Source organism: Saxophila tyrrhenica (genome assembly GCF_035928015.1).
Source record: "Saxophila tyrrhenica strain CCFEE 5935 chromosome Unknown scaffold_14, whole genome shotgun sequence".
Taxonomy (NCBI): Eukaryota; Fungi; Ascomycota; class Dothideomycetes; order Mycosphaerellales; family Extremaceae; genus Saxophila; species Saxophila tyrrhenica.
Window position 1 is genome coordinate 21911 of NW_027041746.1, and position 27515 is coordinate 49425.

General features: G+C 55.4%; 9 protein-coding genes across 9 annotated transcripts; 5 read left to right on the forward strand and 4 right to left on the reverse strand.

Moving 5' to 3' along the window:
• Positions 1-123: 123 nt before the first annotated feature.
• Positions 124-6878, forward strand: pks1 (polyketide beta-ketoacyl-synthase; the record flags this gene model as incomplete). The annotated part of the gene is made up of 9 exons (XM_064805529.1): positions 124-708; positions 805-1452; positions 1511-1820; positions 1880-2064; positions 2116-2433; positions 2481-3388; positions 3441-6238; positions 6291-6757; positions 6819-6878. The coding sequence occupies 9 exons, from the start codon at positions 124-126 to the stop codon at positions 6876-6878; spliced, it is 6279 nt and encodes a 2092-aa protein (XP_064655989.1).
• A 1701-nt stretch (positions 6879-8579) lies between these two features.
• LTR77_008298 (uncharacterized protein) lies at positions 8580-9080 on the forward strand (the record flags this gene model as incomplete). Its single annotated transcript, XM_064805530.1, has 2 exons — positions 8580-8721; positions 8767-9080. 2 exons carry the CDS (start codon positions 8580-8582, stop codon positions 9078-9080), a joined length of 456 nt encoding a protein of 151 aa, XP_064655990.1.
• Positions 9081-9321: 241 nt separating this feature from the next.
• Positions 9322-11376, reverse strand: LTR77_008299 (uncharacterized protein; the record flags this gene model as incomplete). The annotated part of the gene is made up of 1 exon (XM_064805531.1): positions 9322-11376. One exon carries the CDS (start codon positions 11374-11376, stop codon positions 9322-9324), a length of 2055 nt encoding a protein of 684 aa, XP_064655991.1.
• A 437-nt stretch (positions 11377-11813) lies between these two features.
• On the reverse strand, positions 11814-13709 carry LTR77_008300 (uncharacterized protein; the record flags this gene model as incomplete). The annotated part of the gene is made up of 4 exons (XM_064805532.1): positions 11814-12129; positions 12193-12783; positions 12856-13365; positions 13423-13709. The coding sequence occupies 4 exons, from the start codon at positions 13707-13709 to the stop codon at positions 11814-11816; spliced, it is 1704 nt and encodes a 567-aa protein (XP_064655992.1).
• A 781-nt stretch (positions 13710-14490) lies between these two features.
• Positions 14491-15609, reverse strand: SIS1 (Molecular chaperone (DnaJ superfamily); the record flags this gene model as incomplete). The annotated part of the gene is made up of 1 exon (XM_064805533.1): positions 14491-15609. The coding sequence occupies one exon, from the start codon at positions 15607-15609 to the stop codon at positions 14491-14493; it is 1119 nt and encodes a 372-aa protein (XP_064655993.1).
• A 921-nt stretch (positions 15610-16530) lies between these two features.
• On the forward strand, positions 16531-18092 carry LTR77_008302 (uncharacterized protein; the record flags this gene model as incomplete). Its single annotated transcript, XM_064805534.1, has 2 exons — positions 16531-16578; positions 16632-18092. The coding sequence occupies 2 exons, from the start codon at positions 16531-16533 to the stop codon at positions 18090-18092; spliced, it is 1509 nt and encodes a 502-aa protein (XP_064655994.1).
• Positions 18093-18097: 5 nt separating this feature from the next.
• On the reverse strand, positions 18098-20464 carry LTR77_008303 (uncharacterized protein; the record flags this gene model as incomplete). The annotated part of the gene is made up of 1 exon (XM_064805535.1): positions 18098-20464. The coding sequence occupies one exon, from the start codon at positions 20462-20464 to the stop codon at positions 18098-18100; it is 2367 nt and encodes a 788-aa protein (XP_064655995.1).
• Positions 20465-20793: 329 nt separating this feature from the next.
• Positions 20794-24386, forward strand: LTR77_008304 (uncharacterized protein; the record flags this gene model as incomplete). The annotated part of the gene is made up of 3 exons (XM_064805536.1): positions 20794-20923; positions 20987-23823; positions 23877-24386. The coding sequence occupies 3 exons, from the start codon at positions 20794-20796 to the stop codon at positions 24384-24386; spliced, it is 3477 nt and encodes a 1158-aa protein (XP_064655996.1).
• Positions 24387-25235: 849 nt separating this feature from the next.
• LTR77_008305 (uncharacterized protein) lies at positions 25236-26173 on the forward strand (the record flags this gene model as incomplete). Its single annotated transcript, XM_064805537.1, has 2 exons — positions 25236-25923; positions 26091-26173. The coding sequence occupies 2 exons, from the start codon at positions 25236-25238 to the stop codon at positions 26171-26173; spliced, it is 771 nt and encodes a 256-aa protein (XP_064655997.1).
• Positions 26174-27515: the final 1342 nt, after the last annotated feature.

The following is a 27515-nucleotide window of genomic DNA, read 5'->3' on the forward strand; positions in this document are numbered from 1 at the left end:
GACAGCCGTACTACGAACGACGCTCGCATCTCACGGTTTCAACGCACTCCGAAGCTGTGATGTGCTAACAGCGCTCGCCACTCTCTAACAGGACAGACCAAGAAGACGAGGGGACACAGGGCGATGGCCCACCCAACTCTTGCATTCTTCGGCGGCCAGGGCAGTCGCGCCTTGTTCGGACAAGATGCGTTGAAGCAGCTCAGAGTCGAGAGTGCCTCTACTCATGCTGTCGCCCTGTTACTCACAAGCTGTCATTCTGCATTCTTGAGCGAAGTGCTGGAGCTAGAGAGCCATGGAGAGGCAAAGATGTGGGCGAGTTTCGACGGACTTGGGACACCTGAGCAACTGGTCTCTGTGCCGAAAGAGTTCCAGAGCAATCCGATCGTCGAGGGGGTCATGCTGTGTCTGCGCCAACTCAAGGACTACCTGGTATGGTTCCAGTCATCACACCGACGCGCGCCGACGGCAGTGGCCGGCTTCTGCTCTGGGGCCATCCCGGCGATGGTGGCGGCGTCGGCCAAAGATGTGCCAGACTTCATTGAACGCAGCAAGGAAGCCATACGACTCGCTTTCAGTATTGGCTTGCGCGTGGGCGAACTGAGCTACCGGATTGCAGGAGGAGGCTGGCAAGATCGGCCGTGGTCGCTCGCAGTTCGAGGACTGTCGAGAAGTGATCTCGAGGACATCTTGGCCAAGTTCAACGAACAGGTGCGTTGATGATGGGAAGCAAATGAACAGAAGAACAAGACTGGAGAAGCCAACACCAACACGAGAAACACGCTAACTCTTGCTTGTGCCAATCAGGAAGGTTTATCCGAGGGCAGCGGCCTTCTCGTTTCCACCATCTCCAACACCGACAACAACATCTCCATCGTGGGCGAAGGCAGTCTGTTGGCGAGGCTACGCTCGACCTATCTGCCCGCCACTGTCACCTGTCGCGATATACAGGTGCACGGTCTGTATCATGGTCGTGACCAAGCGCTTTCGGCGTTGGAGAGCGTCCTTGCGGATGTCAAGCGACGACACATCTTGTTCCCAACTCTAGACGACCTTCGGGTGCCGGCGTGGACTTCGCAGAACGAGTCCTCGATATGTCGCGACTCGAACCTCCCATGCTCGCTGCTAGAGCACACAGTTCGTGGCATCATGGTCCAAACCGCTGATTGGGCCTCGACCTGGACCAAAATCATAAGTTCCCCCATTACGGGCGGCGACAAGCTGTCAGTGGTAGCTATCGGCCCAGGCGCATATCATTTCCTGAGCACCCCATCAAGTCGTGCAGCCAGCACGAGGGCGGAGGTGCTCGATGTTGCAGACATCACGCCTGATCGGAGCATAGAGTGTGATCAGAATGACATCGCGATTGTGGGCATGTCCGCTCGGTTCCCGCTAAGCTCGAGCAGACAGGAACTGTGGAACATGGTTGCGGAGGGAAAGGATGCGCTGAGACCAGTAAGGGAGGGCCTTGCCTTTGCTTTCTGGTAGCTACAAGATCTGATGCTATGGACAGATCCCAGAATCACGCTTCGGCGATGTTGCTCTTGGTGAACGGTCAGCATCCACTAACACTGGGAACTTCTTGGACGACCCCTTCCTTTTTGACCATGAGTTTTTCAACATTTCTCCGAGAGAAGCGAAGTCGATGGATCCACAGCAGAAGCTGCTCTTGCGCGGGGCGAAGGAGGCTTTGGACGATGCTGGTTATGTGCCCAACGCCACGAAGTCTCTCCAAGCTAAATCAACTGGCTGTTACATTGGAGCGGCCACGGAAGATTATGCTCACAACTTGAGAGACAACGTGGATACTCACTACTCAACCGGTAGGAGGCAACGAAGTGCACACACTCGCTCTTGACATCTACTGAGCATTGCCATCTAGGTACCCTCCGGGCATTCCTCAGCGGCAAGGTGTCTTACGCCTTTGGGCTCAGCGGTCCGTCCTCGGTGATTGATACCGCTTGCTCTTCTTCTCTGGTAGCGATCTCGCAGGCTTGTCGAGCACTCGTGAACGGAGACTGCTCTGCCGCTCTCGCCGGTGGAGTCAACGCCATGACGAGCCTCAATGTCGGTTCGCTCCACGAGTTGTTACGTTAAGCATTGCTGACCACTTACCAGATGTATCTCGGCCTATCCAGAGCCCATTTCCTAAGCCCCACAGGCCAATGCAAGTCTTTTAGCGACAAGGCAGACGGCTACTCCAGATCGGAAGGCTGCGGTCTGTTCGTGCTAAAGCGGTTGCCGGATGCGATCATCGAGAATGACCACATCCACGGCGTGATCAAAGCAGCAGAAGTGAACCATAGCGGTATGGCACGCTCAATAACGCATCCTCATCAACAAACGCAGGAGGATCTGTATCGGAATCTACTCTCGACGTCGGGTATCGACCCAGCATCAATTACTGTTGTCGAAGCACATGGGACAGGCACTCAGGTAAGACTCTTACTTACACAGTGCAGGTTGACTGCTGACAGACATAGGCGGGAGATACGGTAGAAGTCGCCGGCCTTCACTCAGTCTTTGGTTCAAGTCGCACCGCCGAACGACCATTATACATTGGCTCGATCAAAGCGAACATTGGTCATCTCGAAGCCGCAGCTGGCGCAGCCGGACTAGCAAAAGTGTTGTGCATGTTCCGGGAACAGAAGATACCTCCCCAGATATCCGCGAGGAAGCTCAATCCAGGCTTTCCCGACCTTGAAGCCAGACATATCCAAATTCCAACCCAGCTCCAGGCATGGAATACTCGGTCGCGCGAGCCGAGAAAGGCCTTGCTGAACAGCTTCGGCGCCGCTGGATCGAATGCTGCAATCATACTTCAAGAGTGGCCTGCGGGAAATGATTCTCGCCTATGCAGGAAGCGGACTGCTTACAACTGCGTCATCACCGCCAAACGCAAGATAGACGTTCAGCAGTACTGCTCGAGGTATCTTTCGATGCTCACTGCGAGACCCACGGAAGCTATAGAGGACATTTGTTACACCTCTACTGCCCGGCGCCAAGCTTACGACTACCGGATATCGCTAGTATGTCAAAGCACACAAGATCTGGCCGAACAGCTTGAAACTCCGGTTGAACCCGTACGCTGCTCTTCCTCGGAGAGGCCGTACGTCTTGGTGTTCTCTGGTCAAGGCTGTTTCTATCCGGGCATGAGCAAAGGTCTACTGACGACTATGCCCGTCTTCCGAGAAGCTATGGGCCGCTGCGATGAGATCATCACATCTTTAGGCCATCGAAGTGTTCTCTCGATGATAGAGGACGAGTATGTGCCTTGCGATGCCACTGACAGCATCCTGTACGCTCAGCTTGCCTGCTTCTTTGTCGAATACGCATTGGCCACAATGTGGATGGCTTGGAATGTTCGACCAGCTATGGTAGTAGGTCACAGGTACGCACCCCTCCGTTGATCCGAAGGTTGGATACTTACGGTACAAACTTAGTCTAGGTGAATATGTCGCATTGGTAGTAGGCGGGGTCCTGTCTCTGACAGACGCACTCAGAGTCGTTGCGCACCGCGCCGAGCTCATGATCGATAAGTGCAGAATCGGCGAGACCGCTATGCTGGCATGTAACCAGAGCGCTTGCCACCTTGAGGACTTAATTTGTTCGAGCCGAGACAAGTTCAATGGTCTGTCTGTGGCATGTAAGAACAGTCCAGTCGACACTGTCGTCTCAGGTCCAGTAGCAGCGATCAACAGTCTCCAGGAGACTCTGCGGCTGGACGATGGTCGTTGTCAAAGACTCCAGGTACCACTGGGGTATCATTCCACCGCGGTCGATGCGGTTTGGGGACCGTTGCGAGACTTCTGCGCGAACGTTACGATGTCACGTCCTTCGATACCAACAGGCTCTTGCCTCCATGGCAGAATGTTGATATCTGAAGACATCTCGCCGAAGTACCTCCCAGACCAGATGCGAGGGAGCGTTCGGTTTGCTGATCTCATCACCTCCATCATGGCCAGCGAGCAATTGCGCGAGCCAATCTTCATTGAGACAGGGCCCTCACCAATCACTCTACCTCTCATCCGTAATTCGATCTCGGACAAGGACTGTCTTCTGTTGCCGACCCTCAAGCGTAACAGTGATCCTTGGGTCACTATCTGCAGTTCACTGCGGACTTTGAGTCTTACAAACAACACAATCCGATGGCGCGCTGTATTCGATGGCACAGGGGCGAGGCTTACCGAGACTCCAGCTTATCCATTTCAACAGCAGAGCATTTTTTGCAAGCCAGTCCAACGAAACGAGGACACCACGGAGAAAGAACAAGTATCGGATGTCTGGAGCGCGGGATCACAACAGATGGATGAAACAAGCGATTTGAGCAATACAAAGTCCTTTTATCCTCTGGACAATATCGAGAGTAGGAAAGTGCAGGGATCGACATCGTGTCGATATGAACTCGACTTCTCCAGCATCGAGAAATACGTCTTGGGACACGTTGTTGGCGGATGGCCACTTTGTCCCGCATCAATATACCATGGCATCCTTCTCGAAGCATTGATTACGGAGTCTGAGTCGACGCTGACGTCCAGCATCGTCGTGCAACATGTGCACTTCTCGAAGCCGCTTCTTGCTCTGCCCAAATCGCCGGAGCGGAAGATTGCATTGGATATTCAGCCTGCTCGAGATGTCAATGGCCAAAAAGATGCCCAGCAGTTCACATTCTCCTCATGCCCCGCAAGCGGCAAGCATGGTTCGAACGAACACTGTACTGGCTCAGTGAGTTATCTGCCGCCTGCGGAAGTGGATCAATACCTCGTGCAGAAAGCTGGGCAGCTGGGGAGACGAGCCATCCGACGACAAGCATGGCAGCCATCCGGGAGGGTATTTGATACCCACGTCATCTACAATGTCATCTTCCCCCGCATCGTTGCCTACTCAAGCGCATACCACACCCTCCGGGAGCTTACCGCGTCTAATGATGGGGTTGAAGCATGGGGCCTCTTTCGACTACCTGCATGCGAGACGACAATGCGCAATGGGGTGCCATCCGCTACCTTTGTCGATACCCTACTACATGCCGCGGGCTTCCTCGCCAATGTGAAGGTCAACTCATCAGAAGCGTGTATTTGCGCGGAGATTCAGACTTGCACAATGTCCGAGAAGCCGCTGGACTGTCGCCAAGACTACCAGATCTATTGCCGCTTGCAGGAAACCGGCACGGCCTTCGTTGGCGAGTCGTATGCCATGGACTCAGAAGGAAGTGTTCTCGCTGCGATTGAGGGGATGAAGTTCAACAGACTTCAGCTGCGGGCTTTGCAGACACACCTTTCCATGGTCGCCGGGGACAGGGATGCTCCCGGTGAAGACCAGCAACTTCGCGAGTCGCATTGGACTACTGACCAAGACACGAGTAGTCGCGCAGATTCCGCCAAAGACGTCGAGAGCACCCTGCATGATATCGCCGCAGGGGTGAGCGGCCTTTCAAAGAAGCTCATAGACGACCAGAAGAGACTGGAAGACCTGGGGTTCGACTCCTTGCTCCAGCTTGAGCTTCGCAGTGCAATTCGCAAGCACTTCTCGTCCTACTCGCTTGAATTGCCACCTTCGTTGAACGAATGGACGCTGTGCACCCTGAGAGATACCATAGTGCAGCAACGTGGCGATGAAATGCAACCACGCTCGCCTCGTGGAGCGGGCGAAAGCACTTCAGTAAAGGCACAGAATACCAAAGGCTCCGATGGCAAGGTGAGCACGGGCAGCAATACCGAGGATGTCGTAGGCCTCATCAGCAGACTCACCGGCACCCCGTCAGCCCAAGTCTCTTTCGACGCTCCTCTCGACTCTCTGGGGATAGACTCGCTCATGATGTTCGAACTGCAAAGGATGCTGTACACTCGCTACGGACAGCCCCAGGGCGACGTGCAGATCCACTCTGAGCTCACTGTGCAAGAACTGCAGGACATCTTCCTGAATCCACCAGAGCCTCGTGCCGTCGACAAGATCGATGGGGTTGCGGACTTGACTTTCACCCCGACGTCCCGAGCTTTGCCGTCGGTTCGGATGGCGAAGATACAGGTGGATGCGAGTGGTCGACCTCCATTGTTCCTGTTCCACGACGGGAGTGGGACGGTGGAGTGCTACAGAAGGCTAAAGCAGCTTGGATGTGACGTTTTCGCCATCGCCAACCCGATAATGGAGCGAGGCGTCCATTGGGCGAAGGATTTGGTGGGAATGGCTCGCCATTATGCGGCTGCCATCGCTGCTCTGCCGACGAGAACAGTAATCCTGAGCGGTAAGTCGGTTTCCCTGCAAGCTCCACTATTTTCTGTTTACTGACTCAACAGGCTGGTCATTCGGCGGCGTCCTAGCATACGAAATCGCTCAACACTTGGCTCCCCTCGGTACGACGGTCCAAGGCGTCATGTTCATCGACTCCCCACCCCCGATACACCATGAACCACTCCCTCCGCCGATCGTCGACTACATCCTGAATGCCAACCGCAAGTCCAAGCTCGCTCCTCGCGGAGATGCTCGAGCGATCGTAGCATCGCAGTTCGAGATGCACGCACGTTTTCTTGCTGAGTACAGCCCCTCTGCCAGCGAAGCGCATGTGGCCGTAGATACTCAGTACGTTATGCTGCAGTGTCAGGACACTTTCGACGCTATGGGGCTGTGTGGGGTGGAGTATGCCTGGCTAGGTGATTCGGGTATGAGATCTGAGTCGACTCGCCAATGGGAGTGCATATTGGGACGGCAGATGGTGGTGCTGGGGATTCCGGGGAATCATTTCGAGCCTTTTAGTTCTTCGAAGGTGAGTTACCTCCGTGCCATATACTATTGTCGAAAGGCTGACGAATGCTACGTTTGAGCAGATATCTTCGACGTCTACGGGTCTGAAGAAAGCCTACGATCGTATTGCATTGCAGACTTGATGGTGGAATGACTGGACGAGGAGATGGAACTGGTTACAGAGCAGGCTCGGACATAGAATGTATCTATTTCATCTTGAGGTCGCAAACTGGTATGGGCGAAAAGGGTGCCTCTCTCCGTGAAAACTTGTCCCATCAACTACCCCATCAATGACTGTAATAACGGCAAAGCTCGCACTTGTACGGAGATGGCGCAGTACAGACTTGCTACTATGTCAATTGGAGACATGCAGGATATGCAACCATAGCACAAAGAATGTGGTGCTCACACGGTAGCGGCAGCAGAGATGACCCTTGCAGGGAGAGAGACACTACTGCATGGATGTTTGTCACGCCTAGCTAGCTGACGGCTGAAGGTCGTAGCAGTACGTATGTATTCAGCATCGACACGCTAGAAGTGAGTGAGAAAAGTGGCACAACAATCAAGCAAAGAAGTCCGTTCAATGTTCTCTCTGCAACTTAGTCATCATCATGCTGGAAGAGGAAGGGCTTCCAGCAAGCTCGTTCTCTCCGCGGACGACCCCTAAGCCCCCACCGCACCCGCAGATTCCTCCGCAATGCTGTACGTCGATAGCCGAGAGCGGACGTGCGACGCATGTGGCTATACGCGCGACGGCGACGACGACACAGACAGCCCGGGCACGTTTGATAGTCGACGGCTTGGCGGTATGCTCTAGATGAGCGACGAGCTACTCATCTCCTTCGCGAGGGCCGAGCTGTCGGTGCGTAGGGTAATGTACTTGCCCGGGTTAACGACGTGGCTACGAGATGGGGCGGAGGGTGGTGAGGCGAAGCGGATGTCTTTCGATCGCTCGAGGTCGCTAATAAAGGATGCGATGTCGTCGTCGTCGTCGGTCTTGCCGCTGCCTAAGCTGCTAGGGGTGCCTTCTTGGAGGTGACTAAGTTTTTCTTTGGAGACACTGCTTCCTCGGCCTGAGCTAGTGTTGCTTTCGCCCGATTTGCTGCTCGATAAGGTCCATCGTCGTAGTCGTGAAGCGAAGCGGCTGCTATAGCGGACTAATGCTGGTTTCCGTGATAAGGAACTGGGAGAGGCGACTACGACTTCGTTCGAGAGGGATAGGTTGTGGAGCTGTTGCTACGGGAGGGTATTAAGTGACGTTCTTTTACTGCTAGAAGACGAGCCGCTAGCGTATTAAGGTGATAGTGGGTAGATAGGGTGTAGTAATAGTCTAGGCGATGGTACAGGGCGTAGTAAGGTAGCGAAAGCATCCAGCCTCGATAGTGATAAGTCTCTCTGACGTGGTGATGGACCTGGATACATACATGTAGGCCCGTTCTTGAAGTAACCTGGTGGCATTGGCGAAGTGCCCGCCTCGTCACCCGCCAGACTTACCCAACCTGACTTTGAAAGTGCCGCAGCACAGAAGAGGAAAAAGTCACTGTGTGATGGTCAGCAATAATAACAGTCCATGCAAGAGTTCAGTGCCGCAGACAGAAGAGGAAAAACTGACTGTGTGCAGCTCAGCAATACAGTCCATGACGATTTGGTGCCGCCGACAGAAGAGGAGTCACTGTGTACAGGTAGCAGCAATATACAGTTATGACGATTCGGTGCCGGGGAGAGGAGTAACTGTATAGCTACCCCTTCAATTGCACAATTACGCCCTTCTTTAGCATTCTGAAGAAGCCATTCTACTCAGTTCGACGTGCTGAACAAAATGGCTTATTCAGAATTGCGAAGTAATGTTCATGTCGAAAGTTGTGTTGTCGGGTGGGAGGGGGTCGGCGTTCGGAGGCAGCTCCGGAGCACCGGATTTCCCAAAGAACGACCATGTCCATTTCATGCAGCAACATACCTTACCAACACCGCCTGCCCTCCACATTGGTACGTTCACCATGCCTCTACGATGGAGCTGGATATGATGAACAGTCTACTCATTGACCTGCCCCACCACCCACGAAACCACGATTCTGCACCTCTACCACACTTCCGCCGTCGACAGCTCTATCATCGCATGCTTCCAGGGAGACGCCTTCCAACCACGAAACAACCAGACGCAGAATGGACCCAAAGATGCACCACCCGTGCGCTACGAGCCGGACGCATACACCGTTGCGGTTCGCCCCGGCATTCGAAGCTCGAGGTTGGACCGGCATCCAAGGCTGAGGGTGAGCGGTACGCACTTCGCCATCTTCTTTGAGCTCGGCAGCTACCGTGAAGGCACATCCCAAAATGTTGGATGAGGCGTCGAGCTGCCCAGGGCTTGCGCGAACTAACTCGCGACTCCACCTCGGAGTATGTGGTGGAGGAGCTGCTGCAAAAGTAGCAGCCAAAAGTCCGACTCCTCTCCCAACTTCACCGGCATATCACTTCCACCTACCTTCAAGGACACCGACTGCGGTGATGCAGGATGAAGTTTAGGAGATGTACATCCTCATAACAGCTCGACACCTCATCAAATTAACTGACAACTATACACGGGTGTCATCGTTCAGGATCCCGCGCGCCCATACTCCCTCCTTTCCCGCCTGTCGACGGGCCAAACACATCGCCCAAGGCAGCACTCAGACTCCTCATCCGACCCTTCTGTCCCGCACCACTCGCGCCCGCTCCACCGCCAGTCGTTTCCTCGTTCACCGTCGAAAAGTCCATCTCCCCACTTGCAATCGAGTGTCGCTTGAGCGGAGGCGCGTTCGGATCACGCCGACTGCTGCCGCGATAGAGAGAGCGACGACGAAGCGCACTGCCGCCGTCCACTCCCCGGCGAAGAGAGTCCGCTACGATGGCAGTGAGCGAACTGCTGAGGGGACTCGTGAGCGGTCCCGGCACCAGTCCAGCGATGCTGTGGCGGTTCAGCAGTCTATTACTCGAACCTGGATCCAGCTGACCCGCTTGGTCAGGAGGAGGACGGCGAGGTTGTGGAGTGGAGGGCTGAGAGGGAGACTCCATAATCGGGTGGTGCGTCGCGCCTCGTCCGGGTGTTTTGGGGCGAGAGGCGGGCGTTCGTGGTGTGATTGTCGGAACTTCTGGGGCTGATGTCGTAGCGTGCATCGGTGGTGGGAGGGTCTGCTTCTGTGTCTGCCGCTGAGGTGAAGGAATGTTGGCCACGGACTGTTCATGAACTGCGGCCGCTTTTGCTGGGCTCAAGTTCGCAGACAGTAGGTCCGGCACAGACTCAGACACCTGTAAGCCTCTCGACGCTGGCGCACTTTTCGGAGAGCCAGCCAGCAACGACTGCCGCCTGCCGTCATCGCGTTCCCTAACCTCCACCTGTGTCTGCTCTTCGTCCGGCAAGTCAATACCGTCCTCGCCTTCAGCCAGCTCATGCTCTTCCTCCTCATCATCCTCACCACGACCAGAAGTGATAAAGTATACCCCAAGAAACGTCAAAGCGCAGCCACCGACAAACTTGCCAGCCTGCTCACCAGTTGTTCTCTCGAAATCCCGGTACAGAACCGCACTCCCAATAATGACCGACAGTGTAAACATCACAAACTGTGTCGGTATAACCATTGTCGCATTGAACCTCTGCAGGGCTCGATTGACGTATTTGATCTGCAGCACTGCGGTCGACACCAAAACTGCCACCAGCAGGTATGTGATAGGGAACTCAATGACCCTCCAGATCGAGCTGGACAGCAGCGAAGCGACGCCTTTGGTAGACAACGCCGTATAGCCGCCGAAGAGTCCGACCAGGCCCAGGTCGATCAATATCGTGCGTTCGCCGAATTTGTTGCTGGCGGCCATCAGGCAGACAATCATAACGACCGTAATGCCGAGATACGTCTCAAACTCCCACCGCGTGATGAGATGCCATATCGAGTCCGGGTCCAGCTTCGGGTTGCTGTCGCTGGCGCTCAGCACGACGGTCACGCAGCCTCCAACAGCCACCACCACCCCGAGAGCATCGCGCCATCGGAAACGCTCGTGCAGCAACAAGGGCGCGATCAGGCAGTTGGAGACCAGAGCCACGACACCGAGCGGTGAGACGATTGAGGCAGGTGCGAAGCCGTAGGCCAGGAAGTTTCCAGCTTCGCCGAGCGTCATCATGGCTATACCGAGCCACCAGATGGGTGAGCGGAGATATGACTTCTCTTTCGCGTGGCCGTCCTCTTCCTCGTTGTCTTCATCGCCAGTGGATGCTGATCTGATACTGCCCGCTGTCGGGATCAATGGCGCCGTCTCGTCTGCCTCCTCCAAAGGATACTGCTCGCGCTCCGCTTTGGCATTGTCCTGCGCCCTCTGCTCCGCAACCTCGACCTGCTGTTCCCCCTGCGTGCCATAGCCCGCCGCTCTCCTGCGTTTCCTCCCCGACCGCGCCTTCTCTTCTCGCTCCTCTTGCTCTCTGCTCAAGCGTATGTGCGCGTATCGCTGGGTGTTGAGCGCAAAGGAGATGAGGATGTTTCCGCATATCGCGGTGATGATGCCGATGAGAGATGACCACTTCTGTGAGTCGGGAGCGCTGTTTGTGCTGCCATCGCTGTGCTTGTACACATTGTAGCTGCTGTTTGGAAGTGGATGACCGGGTGGTATGTACATGATGGCAGTTCGCGAGAAGGGATGCCTCGAGTACTGCTACTGCATGATCGCGGTGAACCTTGGAATGCTGCTATCCAAAAATGCGCTCAAATACGTACAGACAGCGTCGTGGGAGATGGAGGGTTTGCGAGAGCATGGCAGAAGCAATGACGCTGGCGCAAAAGGTGCGGATGGCCGACTCCGCGGAACCACACCTCACTTCAAGGGACAGCTACGTTGGTGAGGGTGGGCCATTGTCGCGGCGAAGAGATTCCGTTTACTCTGTTGACACACAGTTGCTCGTGTGTCAATGAACGCACTCATACATCATCTATCTCTTGACCTAAATTCTATCGCGCGACAGAGTGGTATCAACACCGGCAGAGCGCGTCTTCATGCCCTTCTCCCCTTCTCGAGCTGAACCATTCATTTCCAGATCCCCCGTTCCATCATTACCATCAAGCCACAGTAAATGGACACTCCTCCTCATCGGCACCCGAGTATCCACAAGTTGATGTGGCTCCATTGAGCCCGCCTATAATATCGCTGGGCCTCATGTCATAAGGGTAGGTTGTTTGCCAGAATGCAACGACCAGATTCAGGGCGGGGTCGTCGAAGAACACCTGCCCAGATACCGGATGGAGGTCAGAATCAATGATGGAATCCACGCTATTAAAACGTTCGCACCCCAGGACCAGGGCCGAGGCAGGTCGTAAGACATCGTCGCGTTGGAGGACAAGGGCGATGTCTCCGTCGTTGCAGGCGTAGAGACCGCTACAAGATTGCCGTGAGCCTCCAAATGGATGTGGCTTGGATTGGGATCGTAAGGATTCTTACCTGTCGCCCCTATATCCCAACAGCGAACATTGCCGTTCTGGAACAATAAATGCTCCACCGCCAGCCCCCTGTGTAAGATAGTGTATCAAGTCGTTGATATCCCTGTAATCCGCCGTTGCGAACCCGCCACAGGTGACACCATGTGCTCCATTCAACGTCCTCTTACTTATATCCCTCTTGCTTGCATCGCTCTTGCTTATAGCCTTCTTGCTGATGCCATTGGAGCGGGAACGGCGGACTTTGGGTACCGCTGGCGCCGGGGCCCTTGGGACCAAGGAATACGCAGGGATGCATACTGGATAATCAGCTCCCGGATAGCCACATGTCGTTGGACAAGTGTCCCCGCAGCCCGCGTCGTACTCGCTTGGTTTCTTGAACGGATCGTCATTGCTGTCGCAGTAACTGACGACCATATTCACGTCTGGGTCGCTGGACCACAATTGGCCGGAGAAAAGGGTCTGGTCGGTGACAGTGCCAAGCTGCTCCGCATAATAATACGCGCAGGTGTCTACAAGTAATCCCGCCGGGATGGCTAGTTCGGCGAGTTGAACGACGACGGCGACGTCTTGGTCGTTGCAAATGTAGAGACCGCTAGAAATGTCGTAAGCCTCGAGCTTTGGGATGTCATAGATTGCTCGGGATCCTCACCTGTTGTGTACGCACCCTAATCGAGAGCATGATTGGGGCGCAGCAACAATGGCTCCACCATTAGCTGTCACGTCCTGTATCACTTGGACGGCGTCCGCTTTAGTCGCCGTCGCCCACTGGTCGCATTTGAGGCTATCATCTGAGAAGTCCCTCTTGCTTATACTGTGGGAGGTGGAACGTCGGGTCTTGGACACCGCAGGAACGGCTCTCGGAACCGCAGATGGGGAAGGGTAGAAGTCATCGCAGCGCGGAACGTCGGCGCCAGGCCACCCACAACTCGGTGGGCAGTCATCCGACGCGCACGTTCCGTAGTCGCTTGGTTTCTTGCTCGGAGGGTCGTTGCTATCGCAATAAGCAGCGACCAAGTTTATGCCGGGGTCGCCGTAGAAGGCTTGCCCGGACACAGCGTCTATATCATAGCCCCAATACGTCTGACAATTGCTGATGAGCGACTGGGCAGAGTCCTCGAGTTCGAATGGGTCAACATCGACATCGACGTCTTGGTCGTTGCAGACGTAGATGCCGCTGAGAGTCTGGTAAGTTGCAATCTTGAAAGGGGCAAACGTTCGCAAGGACTCTTACCTGTTATTGATGCAGCCCAGACGAGAACAGGACTGCGCTGGTGCAACAATTGTTGTCTTATACTCCCCTGTAGCTTCATCTGTTGTGGCCATATCGATCGCATCCCAGGAATCGTCCCAAGTCCCCGTCGCCCACAGGCCACACGTGACACCGGTCAGTGAGTCCTTCATCCTTCTCTTGCTCAAATTGTTGAAGCTAGAACGGCGGGTCTTGGTCGGAGTCGGGTTGGCATTGACAAACGCAACGAGCGTAGTAGCCCACAGGGCCAGGTTTCGGGCAGAGTGCATGTCCTCGCGAGTTTGCCAATTGCATTGAAGTGCAGGAAAGTCGCAGTCCAGCTGAGAGGTATTTGTTTACAGGCCATGAGGATGCAAGACTGGCCATCCTACATATGTAGACTCTTGCGAGGATCGATGCGGGTCAGGCTCCGGTTGATGGATAACCTCAAACATTGTCCAAGGTTGAAGGAGTCCTCACACCCCAGGTTTTGCTGCTTTGTCCCACAATTGAACAATCATCATCGCCGTAACTAGACGCATACTGCGATTTGCGAGGTAAGAGGCATCCTGAAGGACTTAACGCCAAGTCAAAAGGAACATTGGTGGTTTGCAATGCGATCCTTATTCCTATTGCTGGCCGATACGGGCGTCCGGTGGTCGGAAGGACCCGAACCGTGCCACGTGAATGTATGTATGGTTGTTTTTAGATCGCTTTTTCACGGCGGTTGCCAATGCTCCGCTGTGATGTCAGACCCAGTCGTGATCTCTGGTCGTTTTTCCGCGAGAAGGATGCCGATGAAACAACGGGTACTGTAATCTGATCCTTCGGAGCCAGTACAAGAGCAGGGCGCGAACAAAGCCGGAGAGCTGCTGAGGTCGCGAGACATGCGCAGGGAACGATGCTGGGGGCAAATTTCATGAGTCGTTCACACTTCGACGTGGTATCTACACACTCATTAGAGAACAGCATTGCTTGCTCAAACGTGACGCCCACCCACATTCCGGGTATTTCCAACACCGCCCAACTCCTCGCCATGCGTATAATCTGACCCGTTCAACCGTCCTCATCTCACAGTATCTCAGCCAGCTTCTTCTTCTGATCTGCCGTCAGACTCGTCGGCATCTTGATCTTGACGCCCACAAGGAAGTCACCCCTCACACTCGGTGTCTTGCTCTTCGGCATACCCAGACCGGGGAAGCGTTCGATGAACGTGGATTGCGTCGGCCCGCCGGAAGAGACATTCACCTGCTTCCCATCAATCGTCTGCACTGTCCGCTTCCACCCTGTCAACGCCTCTTTCAGATCAATCTCCACGGTATGCTTGATGTCGTCGCCGTCGCGGATGAACAGCGGGTGCGCCTTCTCTTTGAGCACGAAATGCAGGTCCTGCACGCCACCTTCCACCTGGTCGCCCATGTTCTCAAACTTGATCTTCGTGCCCGCCTTGTAGCCAGGCTTGGTCTTGACCTCCAGAATCTTGTCCTCCACGCTCTGCCTGCCCGTCTGGTTGTCGTATGTCTTGCGCTGCACTTTCAGCTTCTTTGTCGAACCATTGAACAGCTCTTCCAGCGACATGGGTAACGGCTTCTCCACCACCGTCCGCTCAGGCTCGGGTTCACGCTTGCGCCCAAACCCCGACGATGTCCGCCCTGATCTCCCACCGCCTCCACCAAAACTGCTGAAGCCTCCGGGCATACCGCCTCCGCCGAATTGGCTGAATAGCTCATCGTCCTCTGGCCCTCCTGCACCTCCTCCTCGCATAAACTCCTTGAAGATGTCATTCGGATCTGAGAACCCGCCAAATCCACCGAAGCCGCCACCTCCCTTGACTCCGCCCGTGCTGAAGTGGAACGTTCTTGCGCCTCCGCCAGGCATACCGCCGCCCATGCCACCAAAGCCACCCGGCATACCTCCAGCGAACGGGTTCCCGCCCATGTCCTCCGCGCTCGGCGCGGGCCCCGCTTTGCCAGTGATGAAGTCGTAGCCATAGTTGTCATAGTTGCGTCGTTTCTCGGGGTCCGACAGAATCTCGAAGGCCTCGCTCGCTTCCTTGAACTTTTCGGCGCCGGCGGGGTTCTTGTCGGGGTGGTTCTTGAGGGCTTGTTTCCGGTAGGCTTTCTTGATCTCTTCGGCGGAAGCGGAGGAGGAGACGCCTAAGCGGTCGTAGAGCTTGGTGTCGGCGGGCATTGCGACCCGGAGGGTGGGTGGTCGTCAATGGTAGCTGTAGTCCTCGGTCACGCTGTGGTTGGTAAGCTGTGCGATGGACGTGCCAATGGGTTTTATTATTGACTGATCGTTGGGATGTGTGGATTGGGTTGTCCGGATTGCGAAGAGGTGTGCAAGATATGGTGGCCTATGACATCCGGGCAGCAACAGCAACAGCGACAGCGGGCTGCAGAGAAGCTTCGCGAACATTCGATCAAACGACAAGCTCGCATTCGACGACGACGACGACGACGACGCAGTTCACCATCCGCGAAAGACACCACTCGTCTCTCATTCTCCGCCTGCCATGCCGAGAAGGATCGTTATGTAGGCTCCGTGAGCTCGAACGTGATGCTGCTGGAGATGGTGCATCTCGGACAATGACGGAGCAACCCCAGATTCGTGACGTCCAAACCCGATGAACAAACAAGCGGGCAGTCACATCACATGTACAGAGGATAGAGAAGAGTCCGCATCCAAGGCCCACCTACACCTGCACGTACTAATCGCAATTGCTGCAATGCACGAGTTGTTGCGTAGACATCGACCGGGATGCTTGTACACTGGCTGACAGGATTAATAAGCGCATCCGCCCATGAGCATCTGGCTCCGTTGAGATTGTAGTTAGTCGCGAGACGAAGTGGAAAAGAAAAAGGCTGAAGGAAGAGCCCACGCCACCTACTTCTACCTCACCCGACTGACAATCCGTCAAGGTGACAGCAAAGACAGATTCTGCTCAAACTGCTGGTACAACGATACGGAGCAGGACATGTGCCGGATCATATGACCAGATAGGTACATTAGCAGTAGGCGTCGTGCTGGTTTTGACCGCAAGCACTCCTACTACCGCTTCCTTGAAAGTACACCGGCAAGCAGACCATTACTTCGCTCTTTACCATCGACATGGCGCCCGTGAGAGCCTGCCGACAATGCAAGACTGCGAAAGCCAAGGTGAGATGTCATACGAAGCAGTTATAGCATTTGCTCAGCTAATCAACGCACAGTGCGATCTTACCAGTCCAACCTGCGGCCGTTGTTCTCGACGAGACCTGACATGCTCTGGACCTGCCCAAGCCCAACCTGGCTTTACCTTCTTGTCCGAGAACAAAGTGGCACAAAGGAACTCCGTCTTAGCAAGAAGACCTCGCGCGTCAGGCCGTGGCACACCCATGGCAATCAGGTCGCCGCCACAGCTGATGGCGAACCTGGATCTTGTCGAAGTTCCCGTCGAACAGTTACAGCAATTCTACTACTGGCTCACCGATGCCGCTCTTGCCGAAGTTCCAGGGCCACTGAAACGAAGCATCGAGGCCAGAGCAATTGAGCGCTTCTTCCTGAACTGGACCCTGAACCCTACCAACGACGGCGTGGCTCCGGGATACATGTACGACCTTCCCGAGCTGTACGCCGGTGCCGCCCCGGGCTCTGTATTGTGGCATGCCGTACGAGCAGTGGCATTTGCGGAGCTCAAAGGCTTCGATGGCGGCTCCTTCATCCTTCAAGCACGCCAGGACTACGGCGGGGCTTTGACACGCATGAGAAGCATAGCGGAAGATAATACAAAGTGGGCGGAGGACCGTATCCTCGCTGCTCTGCTGCTGATCGATCATTTCGAGACGATTTACCTGTCACGTCTTCAGCCTTTAGGTCCGCACAAAGACGCCTTAGTGCATGCTTTGAACATGCGAGGTGAGGAGCATTCCCGCGCTCGCCCACGCTTCGAATTGTGGCGAACTGCGATGATGAGGCTGCAGGCCACACAGATCGTGAGAAGGGAGAAGCCGTTCGACTGGCAGCTGGCTTGGATCAGCAAGCTCAACACCAGCCTGCCAGACGTGCATGTCTGTGTCGATGTCATGCGGATGGTCATTCTCTGCGCAGCAGCTAGAAAATTTATGGCGGAAGGTAGAACTGAGGAGGTAGAAGAAGCCGCACGCCTTACAAGAACGATGGAAGATGTGATCGAATCAATGGAAGCTTGGTCAAATCAAGTCGCAGAGGCGTGGCGGTCGGAGAGCATGAGACCTGTCGATACGACTGACTCGGAGGCGAGCAGATTACTCTTGGCTTTGCCTCGTCTGCCGGTGCTTCACTACAATGACCCGTGGCTGGCATACAAGTGGAACTTCCATGTGGCGAGCCAGATTGTCTTGAGGGAGTCCATGTCCGAAATGCTGGAGCGGTGTGATCTAAGTCCGCAATCCAGCGTCCGCACCCAGCAGCATGCAGAGGCTGTCGTGGCACTGGCTGGGGAGATTATAGCGTCTCTTCCGCCTCTCCTTAGTCTGGCCGATAAACAGTCGTACAAGAAAGGGCAACGAGAACCGCAGGGGAAGATGGCCGGGAGATACTTTGCCGTATTTGCACTGCGAGTAGTTGAAAGGGCGCGATTCGCCTTGCCTGAGCAGAAAATGACTGTGACTAGAGTCCTCGACTGGCTACATGCAGTCCACGGACTAGAATGAGCCAACTATTCCGCCTCCTCGTCATCCTCAGGGTCGGTATCCGGCTCCATCGTTAGAGGCGGCATCTCGAAATCACTGTCGTCGCTTCCTACGTCTCCCTCGGGCCCTGCACCCGCGGCGGACTCCTGGATGCCTTGCGTAGGAACGTTCAATGCTGAGGGCGCAACGACAGTCGCATCTTCTCCATTAACTGCTTGAGCTTGGCCTGCGGCCACCGTGACAGGAACATCTGCCTTCATCGCCGCCGCATCCGGTCCTGGTAAGGCCGATGCAGGACCTCCTGCAATCGCTTCAGCCACGGGCGAGCCCCGCCTTCGTTTGACAGACGCCTCCAAGTCAGCCGATGTTGGATCCGCTGCACGTTTTGCGGGTGTAACGATCTTTTTGGCCTCAGTCTGGCCAGTTGTCATGGCGCTTTGAGCGGAGCCTTCGACCTGCGGAGGAGGCGTTGTGGAGTAAAGCTCTTCTTGCTCTTCGCGATCAGACGTAGGATTGGAAGGCTGGATCAGAGCGCTCAACAGATCATCGGCGGGATGATGGCCGTTTGTACCATTCGCTGCAGGCGAAAGTTCTTCACTGGGCTCCCCTTCATCGCTCGCGTCCATGTCTGCGTCTTCGAAACCGCCAGGATTCTGTACGACTACCGGTGGCAGTCGCGGCCTCAACATTGCCTCCACTTCACGCGTGTCGGGATACTCTTTTGCAAGCAACGGAACCAAGCTTGTCTGCAATCTGCCACCAACCTCCTTTCGTGCTGGGTTGAGTACGCAAGCGAGCAGGACGTCTTTACTTCTGGTCAACACTGCAGTACGCTCAATCTGCGTTCGAAGCTTCCGAGGGACGAAGGCCGGGTTGACTTCGGTGACGAATGTCGAGACCAGGCGATTGGCGGCGGTGAGAAGGCCATCACGATGCTGTGAAATTGCGGCTTGTTTCAAAGCAACGGGCTGTGAGCCTGCCAACTTGCCATCAGCGTGGGAGGCCGACGCATCGCTTTGCATCATGTCACCGCAGCAGCCTTGTATCATGCTCGTAAGCTCAGCAATATTCTCTCTGGGTAGGCTCGGACCGAAGAGTCTCAGCAATGAACTTTGACATCCATAGGCAGCTTTTTTCAGCTCATCGTCGAAGTGCTCTGCCCGGTAGACCTCAACGATCAACTCTGAGATGCTCTGAGCGTATGATGCCGACGCGTAGCCGAGCCGTCGCAACAGCGCATGGACGAGGCTCATGGTAGCCACATGGACATTCGGTATGACTGTGGACAAAGCCTCTCTCTCCTCTCTGGATACTTCAGCATTGACTTTGGCGCCGGCGAGACCCGATACCGTGGTTGTACCCATCAGTCTCGTGATGGCATCGATCAGCGATCCGACACGCAACGCAACAGCACTTGCAGTCGTTGTTTGTAAATGAGACTGCAGGATGCCAACCAGATTGACAAGCCGATCTCGTCCTGCGAAGATACCAGTCCAGGGTCCAAAGGAGGCTTCATCTTGTGAGTCAAGCCCCGCTTCGTTGGCGGAGAAGATAGCTCGGTCAGTCGACTTATGAGTTCCACCAACGGCGCCCCAGTCTTCGTTTACACCCCTGAATAGGCGATCACACGTGGTATGGACAGCCCTGACCGTAGCCTGGAAAGTTCTGTCCCACTGTTCACCGGCTCCTTGCTTCGGTGCGCAGTGGTGAAGTAGAACTCTGACACGCTGCGCAGTACCAATGAGCTTTTGCGAGTGGTGCAATGTAGGTCCAGTAGGTCCTGAGGACAGCACTTCATTCAACACCGCCTCAATCTGAGGTTCATGCGTCCGGAAAATGGTAGGATGTCTCGGTAGCAGCGTAGCAAATGCCTCCAAGACGGTGTTGAGCTCAGTCGAGGGACATCTCTCCTTTTTGATGTTGGCGAGACAGGTGGATATGAAGCCAGGAAGTGCGGGTGTCGTGATCTCCCGTACCAGGTTCGAGTAGTCCCATGTCAGAGTGAAGATCCTTGTCAATGCGATGACGGCCAAACATCTGGTCGTAGATGGATCGGGTCTCTTGAGGATAGCCAGCAGACTGCGAACCCATGCATTCGACTTGCTCAGAAAGTCAACGCCTCCGGCTTCGATGGTGGCTTTGACCAGTACAACTGCAGCCCATCGGCCTTCAATGGTTCGGTCTTGCAGGATAGATGTGATTTTGGTCCTGAGGCGATGCACGAGCGCTGTCGCGTCATTCTTCGAGTCGGCGGGAGCGGACAGTATCTCTCTGCAGTTCCAGAGTGATCCTGCGAGCTGCGTGGCCAGAAGAGGGAGTTGTTCTGGGGTGGCCGAAGTGATGCGGTAGGTGACAGCTCTGAGTGTCGCATTGGCAGCAGAAGAAGAAGTCATCTCTACTCCTCCAGCACGACCGTCATGCCACGGCAAAGTGTGGTGCTCTGGACGGACAAGAAATTTGGGAAGCCATGGACTTTTCTATACCGCGGACCCTCCCGAGCCAATTACGTCCGACCAGATGCCCGTGCCTGTGAGCTGATGTTTCCTCAACCTCAACTTCGGTTACTTTACTCATTGCCGACATAGGTACAAAACTGCGCGGACGAGTCGAACTCCCCACCCCCTTCTTTGGAAGCCTACCGCGACTGCGAGCAACCATGAGCCTCCGATAGCATCCAACACCGTTGCCCGAAAGTCAGGCGCAAGTGCCACTCCACGCTGCCATGAGCGCGCCAAATGCCGACAAGGGCGCGCGGTATCTGGCCCAGCTCGACCAGGCACTGTGCAATGGCAGCTGGTCCGACATTCAAGAGTTGGCAAGGAAGACAGACAAACATGCACCCGAGCGAAGATGTACGGCGAACAAGAGACAGCAGCAACATATGGGAGAGGCAGCTTGAGCTGACCATGCTACAGGCTTCACGCTGGCCGCCCGTTCTGAGGCCCAGATAGCCTCCGCCTCCCATCGGCCGACATCTGCCGCCTCGACCACATCCGCCAGCATACATAGTCTGGGCGAGCTTGTACCCAAGTTGGAGGAAGCCATTGCGGCTGCCTCCGTCCGGCACTCAGAAGATGCCTATGCAGCGCGGGTGTGTCTCGCCGAGTTGTATTGGCTACGGCATGAGTCTGGGAGTGCGTTGCAAGCGCTTTCGAGCAATGACGAACGTCCGGCGGAGGATGGCAATTACGCCCCCACCTTGGGATGGCTGGAGGTTTGCGACGTCAAGGCAACGTTTCTCAGAGCCGCGTCATTAGAAGCCGGTCAAAGTCTGGGCGAGGCGCAAAAGCAGTACTCGCAAGCGGCTGTCAAGGCGCCTGGTTCTCGCACTCCGGAGCTGAGAGTATGGACCGAACGTTTACTCGCACGTGGATGCTTGTTCATGAAGAGGAACGCTTCGCCAACTTTGGAGGTTCTGAGTGACACTTTTTCCTGCTTTCAGGCCTGGTCCGACTTCTGGCAGCGGTCACCGCCCTCCACGACGTCCGGTGGTTCTTCTCACCTCGATATCCCGCGACGCGAGGTATGGAAGGCTTATTACGACGTTCTGTCAAAGTTACTACAATATGGGCTGGTGTCTGTGTTCACCAACCGTGCGACCCGGAGCGTATTGGTCGTTCCCTCCCGTGAGTTTCCAGACCACGAGCAACCCTCCGCCAAAATACGGCTGCGAATAGACTTGAAGCGAGTCGAGTTAACGTACGAATCTTTACTGTTGACCGAGACACAGTTCCCAAAAGCTAGCCAAAGCAATACCGAGATTGAACAGTGGGTCGAGCAAGCAATTAGCAATTGGAAAGTCCTGGCCGGATCCGACTGGACCGACCATGAACTCGGTGAGGGCGGGAAAGAGAGCTTAGGTCGTGGTGTGCTAGACATCTTGTATCGCTCTGCGACCAAGACGTTCCACTCAACCGCGATATTACGTCATTTGTTCACCGTGCATGCTTCACTCGGCGACTTTGATCTTGCCATGCACGCCTTCGACAGCTACGTGGAGATTGTCGGCAAAGGCAAGGCGAGAGCCACGAAGACTGGGAAACACGAAATTGGCTTTGACAGCGATGATACAGCAGTCTTAACGGCTGCGAATGCTCTGCGTGTGCTGTGTCGGTATGGCGATCGCGAAGACGCAGAAAAAGCGCTCGAGCTGCGGAACACGATCGAGAGCTGGCTGCAGCTAGGCGAAAGCCAACCAGGACCTGCGATGTCACTGCAGCAGTCCACAGTCGCCGCCGCCTATCGCGCGATTGGTGTCAGTCAGGCGCAGTGGGCGAGGTGGACCTATGAGGCCGACGCTCGCCCGGCTCTCCGAGCCGATGCACTTTCGACGCTTGCAAAAGCTCGGCAATACGCCGAAGATGACATGGAGACTTCATACTCGCTCGCTCTTCTATTTGCCGAATCTGGGGACGTTTCTGCTGCCGTGGATGTTCTCCAACAAGCCATTTCCGCTTCCACTCCGGCGGACAGTGAGGACGAAGGGGACGACCACGTGCCAGACTTTCAACGAGAGCGCGATCTCGTGCCGCTATGGCATCTGTTGACATTGTGCCTCACCGCAAAAGACGACCATCAGCAAGCAACTAGAATGGGCGCAGCTGCATTTGAGCAATTTGGCGACCCTGACACCTTGTTTGGCGAAAGCAGCAATCAACAGAGCGTTGAGTCCGAGCAGCGCTCATCGAGCCTTTCCGCAGGGCTAGTCGATCAGATGAACAACATTGAGAAAGCCGGTTTCCTCCAAGTCAAGATGACGCAGATTGCCATGCTCGAGCTGACAGAAGGCTCTGAAGCTGCCGTCAGCGTTAGTCACGAACTGCTTGCGCTGTACGCAAGGTTGTTTGGCAACCCAGACCGATTGAAGCCAGCGGCAGGTCCACCGCCTACGGCCACTTCTGCCGCGCCAGCGAAGGCCGGAGGTACATTGCGCAGCTTTGCTGGCAGTATACGGCCAAAGTCAAAGCGGAGCAGCCAGGAAAAGGCAGGCTACAAACCGAGCTCACTCCTATCGTTACCGGAGGACCAAGAAGACAACAGAAGCGCACAAGCTGGTGGCGCCAACGATGTTCCAATCGCCATCACTGTCACAAATGAAGAAGGCGTGGCAACTGAAAAAGCGCCACCCCATCGGCTGCCATTCAAGCTGCGCGGTCACCACGGAGATTGGCGGGAGCATGGCAACCTGAAGTCCACAAGAAGCGTTGAGGCCATGCAGGAGAAGTCTTCGCCGCTGGAGCAGAGGCCTGCAGTACCACTTGAGAATGCGGCAAAGTCCACGTCAGGACCGGATGGCCATCAGGCTGCGGCCGTGCAACCTGCAATCCCCCAGAGCATGACGGAGAGGAGTGACGGCAACCCGCAGCAGCCCCTCAAAGGAATGCAGCACAACGTGCCTCACGACGCCTTGCCAGCACCGACAGGTCACGGCGATCAGCAGCCCCAACAGGACATTCGACTACCAACACGGCCTCCGGGATCTGCCGCGTCACCTGGCGTGAGACTTGCATCGACTCAGGATCGCAAGCACAGAATCAGCCTCGTCGTCGAGGTGTGGCTCTTCATTGCTGGACTGTATCTGCGGGCCGATCTTCTGGACGATGCCAGCGGTGCTGTTATGGAGGCCCACAAATTCGTGGACGTTCTTGAGGCTGAAGCTGCTGCTGAGAACACCAACGCTCGAGGACTCTTCCAAAAAGGATGGGGTGGAGGGAAGAGCGTGGACCACTTGTGGGCAGATGTCTGGGCTGTGGTATGTCGAGTTCCCTGGAAACAACGGTGAACGTGTTGCTGACCATGTTGTAGAAAGGTGATCTCTCAATAGCCCGGGAGCAGCCTTGGCGGGCTCTGGAAGCCTACGAGCAATCGGTCGGCTACTTTCCTGATCATTCGAACGGTATCATCGGGCTGTCGAATCTTCTGATGGACATCTATGAAGAGAAGCTCCCGGTGGAGGAGCCACGACAGCCCTTCCAGAACGCTCGACACGATCCTGTACCCCCGCGACCATCTCTGATCCAGATGCCGATCAATCATGCAGAGTCCGACAAGCCGAGGCGGCGACACCAGCATCCTACACCCACAGAAATAAACCGTCTCGCCGCGCGAGATCGAGCGTACATGCTCCTTTCCAGCCTCACAAGACTTGGCAGCGGATGGGACGACTCGGAGGCGTGGTACACCCTGGCACGAGCACATGAGCTCAGTGGACAGATCAGCAAGGCGAAGAAGGCGCTTTGGTGGGTGGTGAAGCTGGAAGAGAACAAGCCTATACGACCGTGGAGTGACATTGGTCCGGGAGGTTTCACATTGTAGATAATCGATGGTGTGCTGCATGTTGATACGAGATACCCTTCTGCTGCGAGTACCAGCCAAGTCGTTGGTTCGAGTTCGAAGTTACTTCTGACCACTGTCCTTATCGAGTCTGTTCAACTTTGAGGACAGGGCCGCAGGAGGATGTCAACACCCTGGCCCATTCGTGCACAGTATGTATAAGGCCCCCAGTCGGTCGCTCTGGGCAAACTATTTTGAGACGCTAAAAGTCGTCGGGCTGTCGCCATCTCGGACCACAGCAGTCAGCTTTGACCTCCTTGCCGATCCCGACAATCGCAACGGCGTTCACGACAACAACATCTTCCGCCCGGTCTGGGGCTGCAACTCCCCTCTCCGCAACCCACGATGCTCATATTGATGGTGGGTCGCCACGGAGATATTCTCTTGGACATGTGCTGCTATCACATGGCGCATCCTTCGTCCGACTGGTGCTCGACCATTACATACTGTGCATTACCAAGCGGAGAGGGTAGCTGATAGGTGAGGATGACGCCAAGTCCGGTGCTGTTCAGGTTATAAGAGCACAGGGCATGTGGAAATTGTTCGAAAAGTAGTCAGCGCTCTCGCCCGGACACCAACTTCGCCCTCCAAGCACAACACCACGGCCGACTTTGGCCTGTGTCCCCATCATTGCCTCCTTGGGGCCAACCCATTTCTCGACCCATTCCCCCAGCCTCGGGATCGTCAGCTTACAACACAAGCCTCTCGCTCAAAGACTGCGGCTCTCGATAATATAAGCCGGCCGCCTGTCGCCTCCCTCTAACCCTCCTCGCATACCTAATCTTCTAATCATAATCAACACTTCACCTCCAAATCGCTCTATTCATTGCGATGGCCTCGCTACTCCTCTACGGTGCCATGACGCTCCTACTGGTCGACTCAGTAATCGAACTGGGCTTCATCGTCACCACGGTCGGATGGCTACATGGCACTGCTGGCCGCTATGGATTCCTCATCAACTATCAAGGCGACCAATTCTTGCTAGCTGGAAAGCCACTCAACCTCCTCGGCGACCAGGGCCACACAGCAAATGGCGCTGCTGGCACGAACATCGTTGTCATCTGCGTGGGCGGAGCGCTCGCATTGTTCCTGCGCCACCGTCAGCTCAAGCGCCGTGGCGGTATCAGTGGGTTCTCGGCCTTCCTCTACAACTTCTGGCTCTGGATGACCGCCATCACCGCCGTCTTCACCGTCGCCGCCTTCGTATACGTCTTCGTCGAGACATACAGACATACCGGCCAGAGCATCGACGTCCAGTTCGCCTCACAGCTCGGCAACACCGCGAAACCGCCACATGTGCCGTACCCACGAGATGCCTGGACGCCGCAGAATTGGTACCCAGCGGTGCTCGATCTGGACCTCGCAACATCGGGAGACCGCAGCGACATCGTCACCCACCTCAAGATCATGAAAGGATGGCAGTGGAACCTGATTCCGATGATGATCCTCAACATTGTCGTTGCAGCACTCGCCTTCATGGACAGGATGCGGCACAAGCAGGATGTGAACAGGTCCAACGGTGCGTCTAGGCTGGAGGCTGCGAGGCAGAAGGCTGAGAGTCCCTCCTCTTGAAATTTTGATTCGGGTCAGCGTGGTGTTCTTTTGGTGCAGGAATGGAGAAGGATTGGCTTGGGATGGTCGAGCGCTTTCGATGAACATAGATCTGACAATACATTTCATGTCTAGGCAATCAGACCGCCTACGAGTTCACGAACTATGCAAAGGTGCCCAGTGGCAGTAAAATTCATCTTACGGGTCCTGCTTCCTAAGAATCCATTGCCTGTCCTTCAAGCCAGCTCAAACCACGCGCATTGTCGAAGGTGCAACTGCTTCCTACCGCAAAGCTTTTGAACGAAGCAGGAGAACGCAACTTCGACCCGCGCGCCATCAAGCCCCGTCGTCAAAGGCAGATACGTCCTAGACATGATGTCGCTGTGTTGAGTGCCGGCCTGAGAATTCTCTCAGTGCACGCCTGCTGGTGTTGCCTCAGGTCCGGTTATGGAGGCGCTTCCGGATGAGGCCACAGGGGATGTTGTTTGAACGTAACGCTCGACCAGATGCACCTCTGTCGGCATGACTTCTGACAGGCATCGTTAGCACATGAGCATTCTTATCTTGTGCGACAGGACGAGTACAACGCTGTCGACGCATTGCAAACAGACTTTGAGAGATCCCGTGATTTCAACTGCATTCTTGGAGGCGGCAACAGCGAAGGCGGCTACAACGCTTCACCGAAAGGACAACGGCGTAACACCGCTGGACGCCCAGATGCTCTTCTACCCGTAGGCTCGCATCCCATTCGACACTTCGGCGGCGATTGAAAAAAACACCGGCTGCTTTCTTAAGTGCAACGGCATCTTCAGCTTCGCCGATCATTACCTCGCACGACCGCACCGCCCAGCAGCAGATATATCTCTCCCAATATGCAGAATTTTAATGACCTTGCCGGACAACTACCAGCCGCGGTCTACACTCCAGGTTTCGATACGTTGCGGAAAGATGGGATTATAGATGCGAGCAAGCTGCAGCAGGCTGGCAACAAGGTGGCCTGAAGACACTTCGCAAAGATGGCACATGGCTGGCCTCAGATGACCGCCTGGAGTGATACAGCAATGCAGGCAGTGAGAGTCGGCCGAGTATGTGCGTGAGCTGGCAAAGGGGTAGAAGATGGCCCTGCTCCTCGTTCCTGGATATGAGTCTGCCCGATTCTGTACTCTCAACCAGCATTGAAGTTCTCGTGACCCTGCTCCGAGCAGTGTCGACCAATCATCAACCACCCATTACCAGAACATCCATTTCCATGTACCCGGACGTCGGACACGACTGCGAACGGATTCTCTCCAGCATTATCTGGCATCTAGACCCCACCCGCCAAATGCGGGGACAGCGAGATCGACGACGACAACCCACTGCGAACCATACCCACCTTCGATCGTCATTCCAAATCAGCATGGTCGAAGGTTACAGCCTACTTGAGCAATGCGGTGGGGTTGTTGTCGGGGTTGGAGAAATAGATATAGCTTGGGTTGTAGGTTCTGCTTCTGACTTGCTGGAGAAGAGGTAACGACAATTGCGTCCTCTATTTCCCTATACCCAATACTCTTCTGTTCA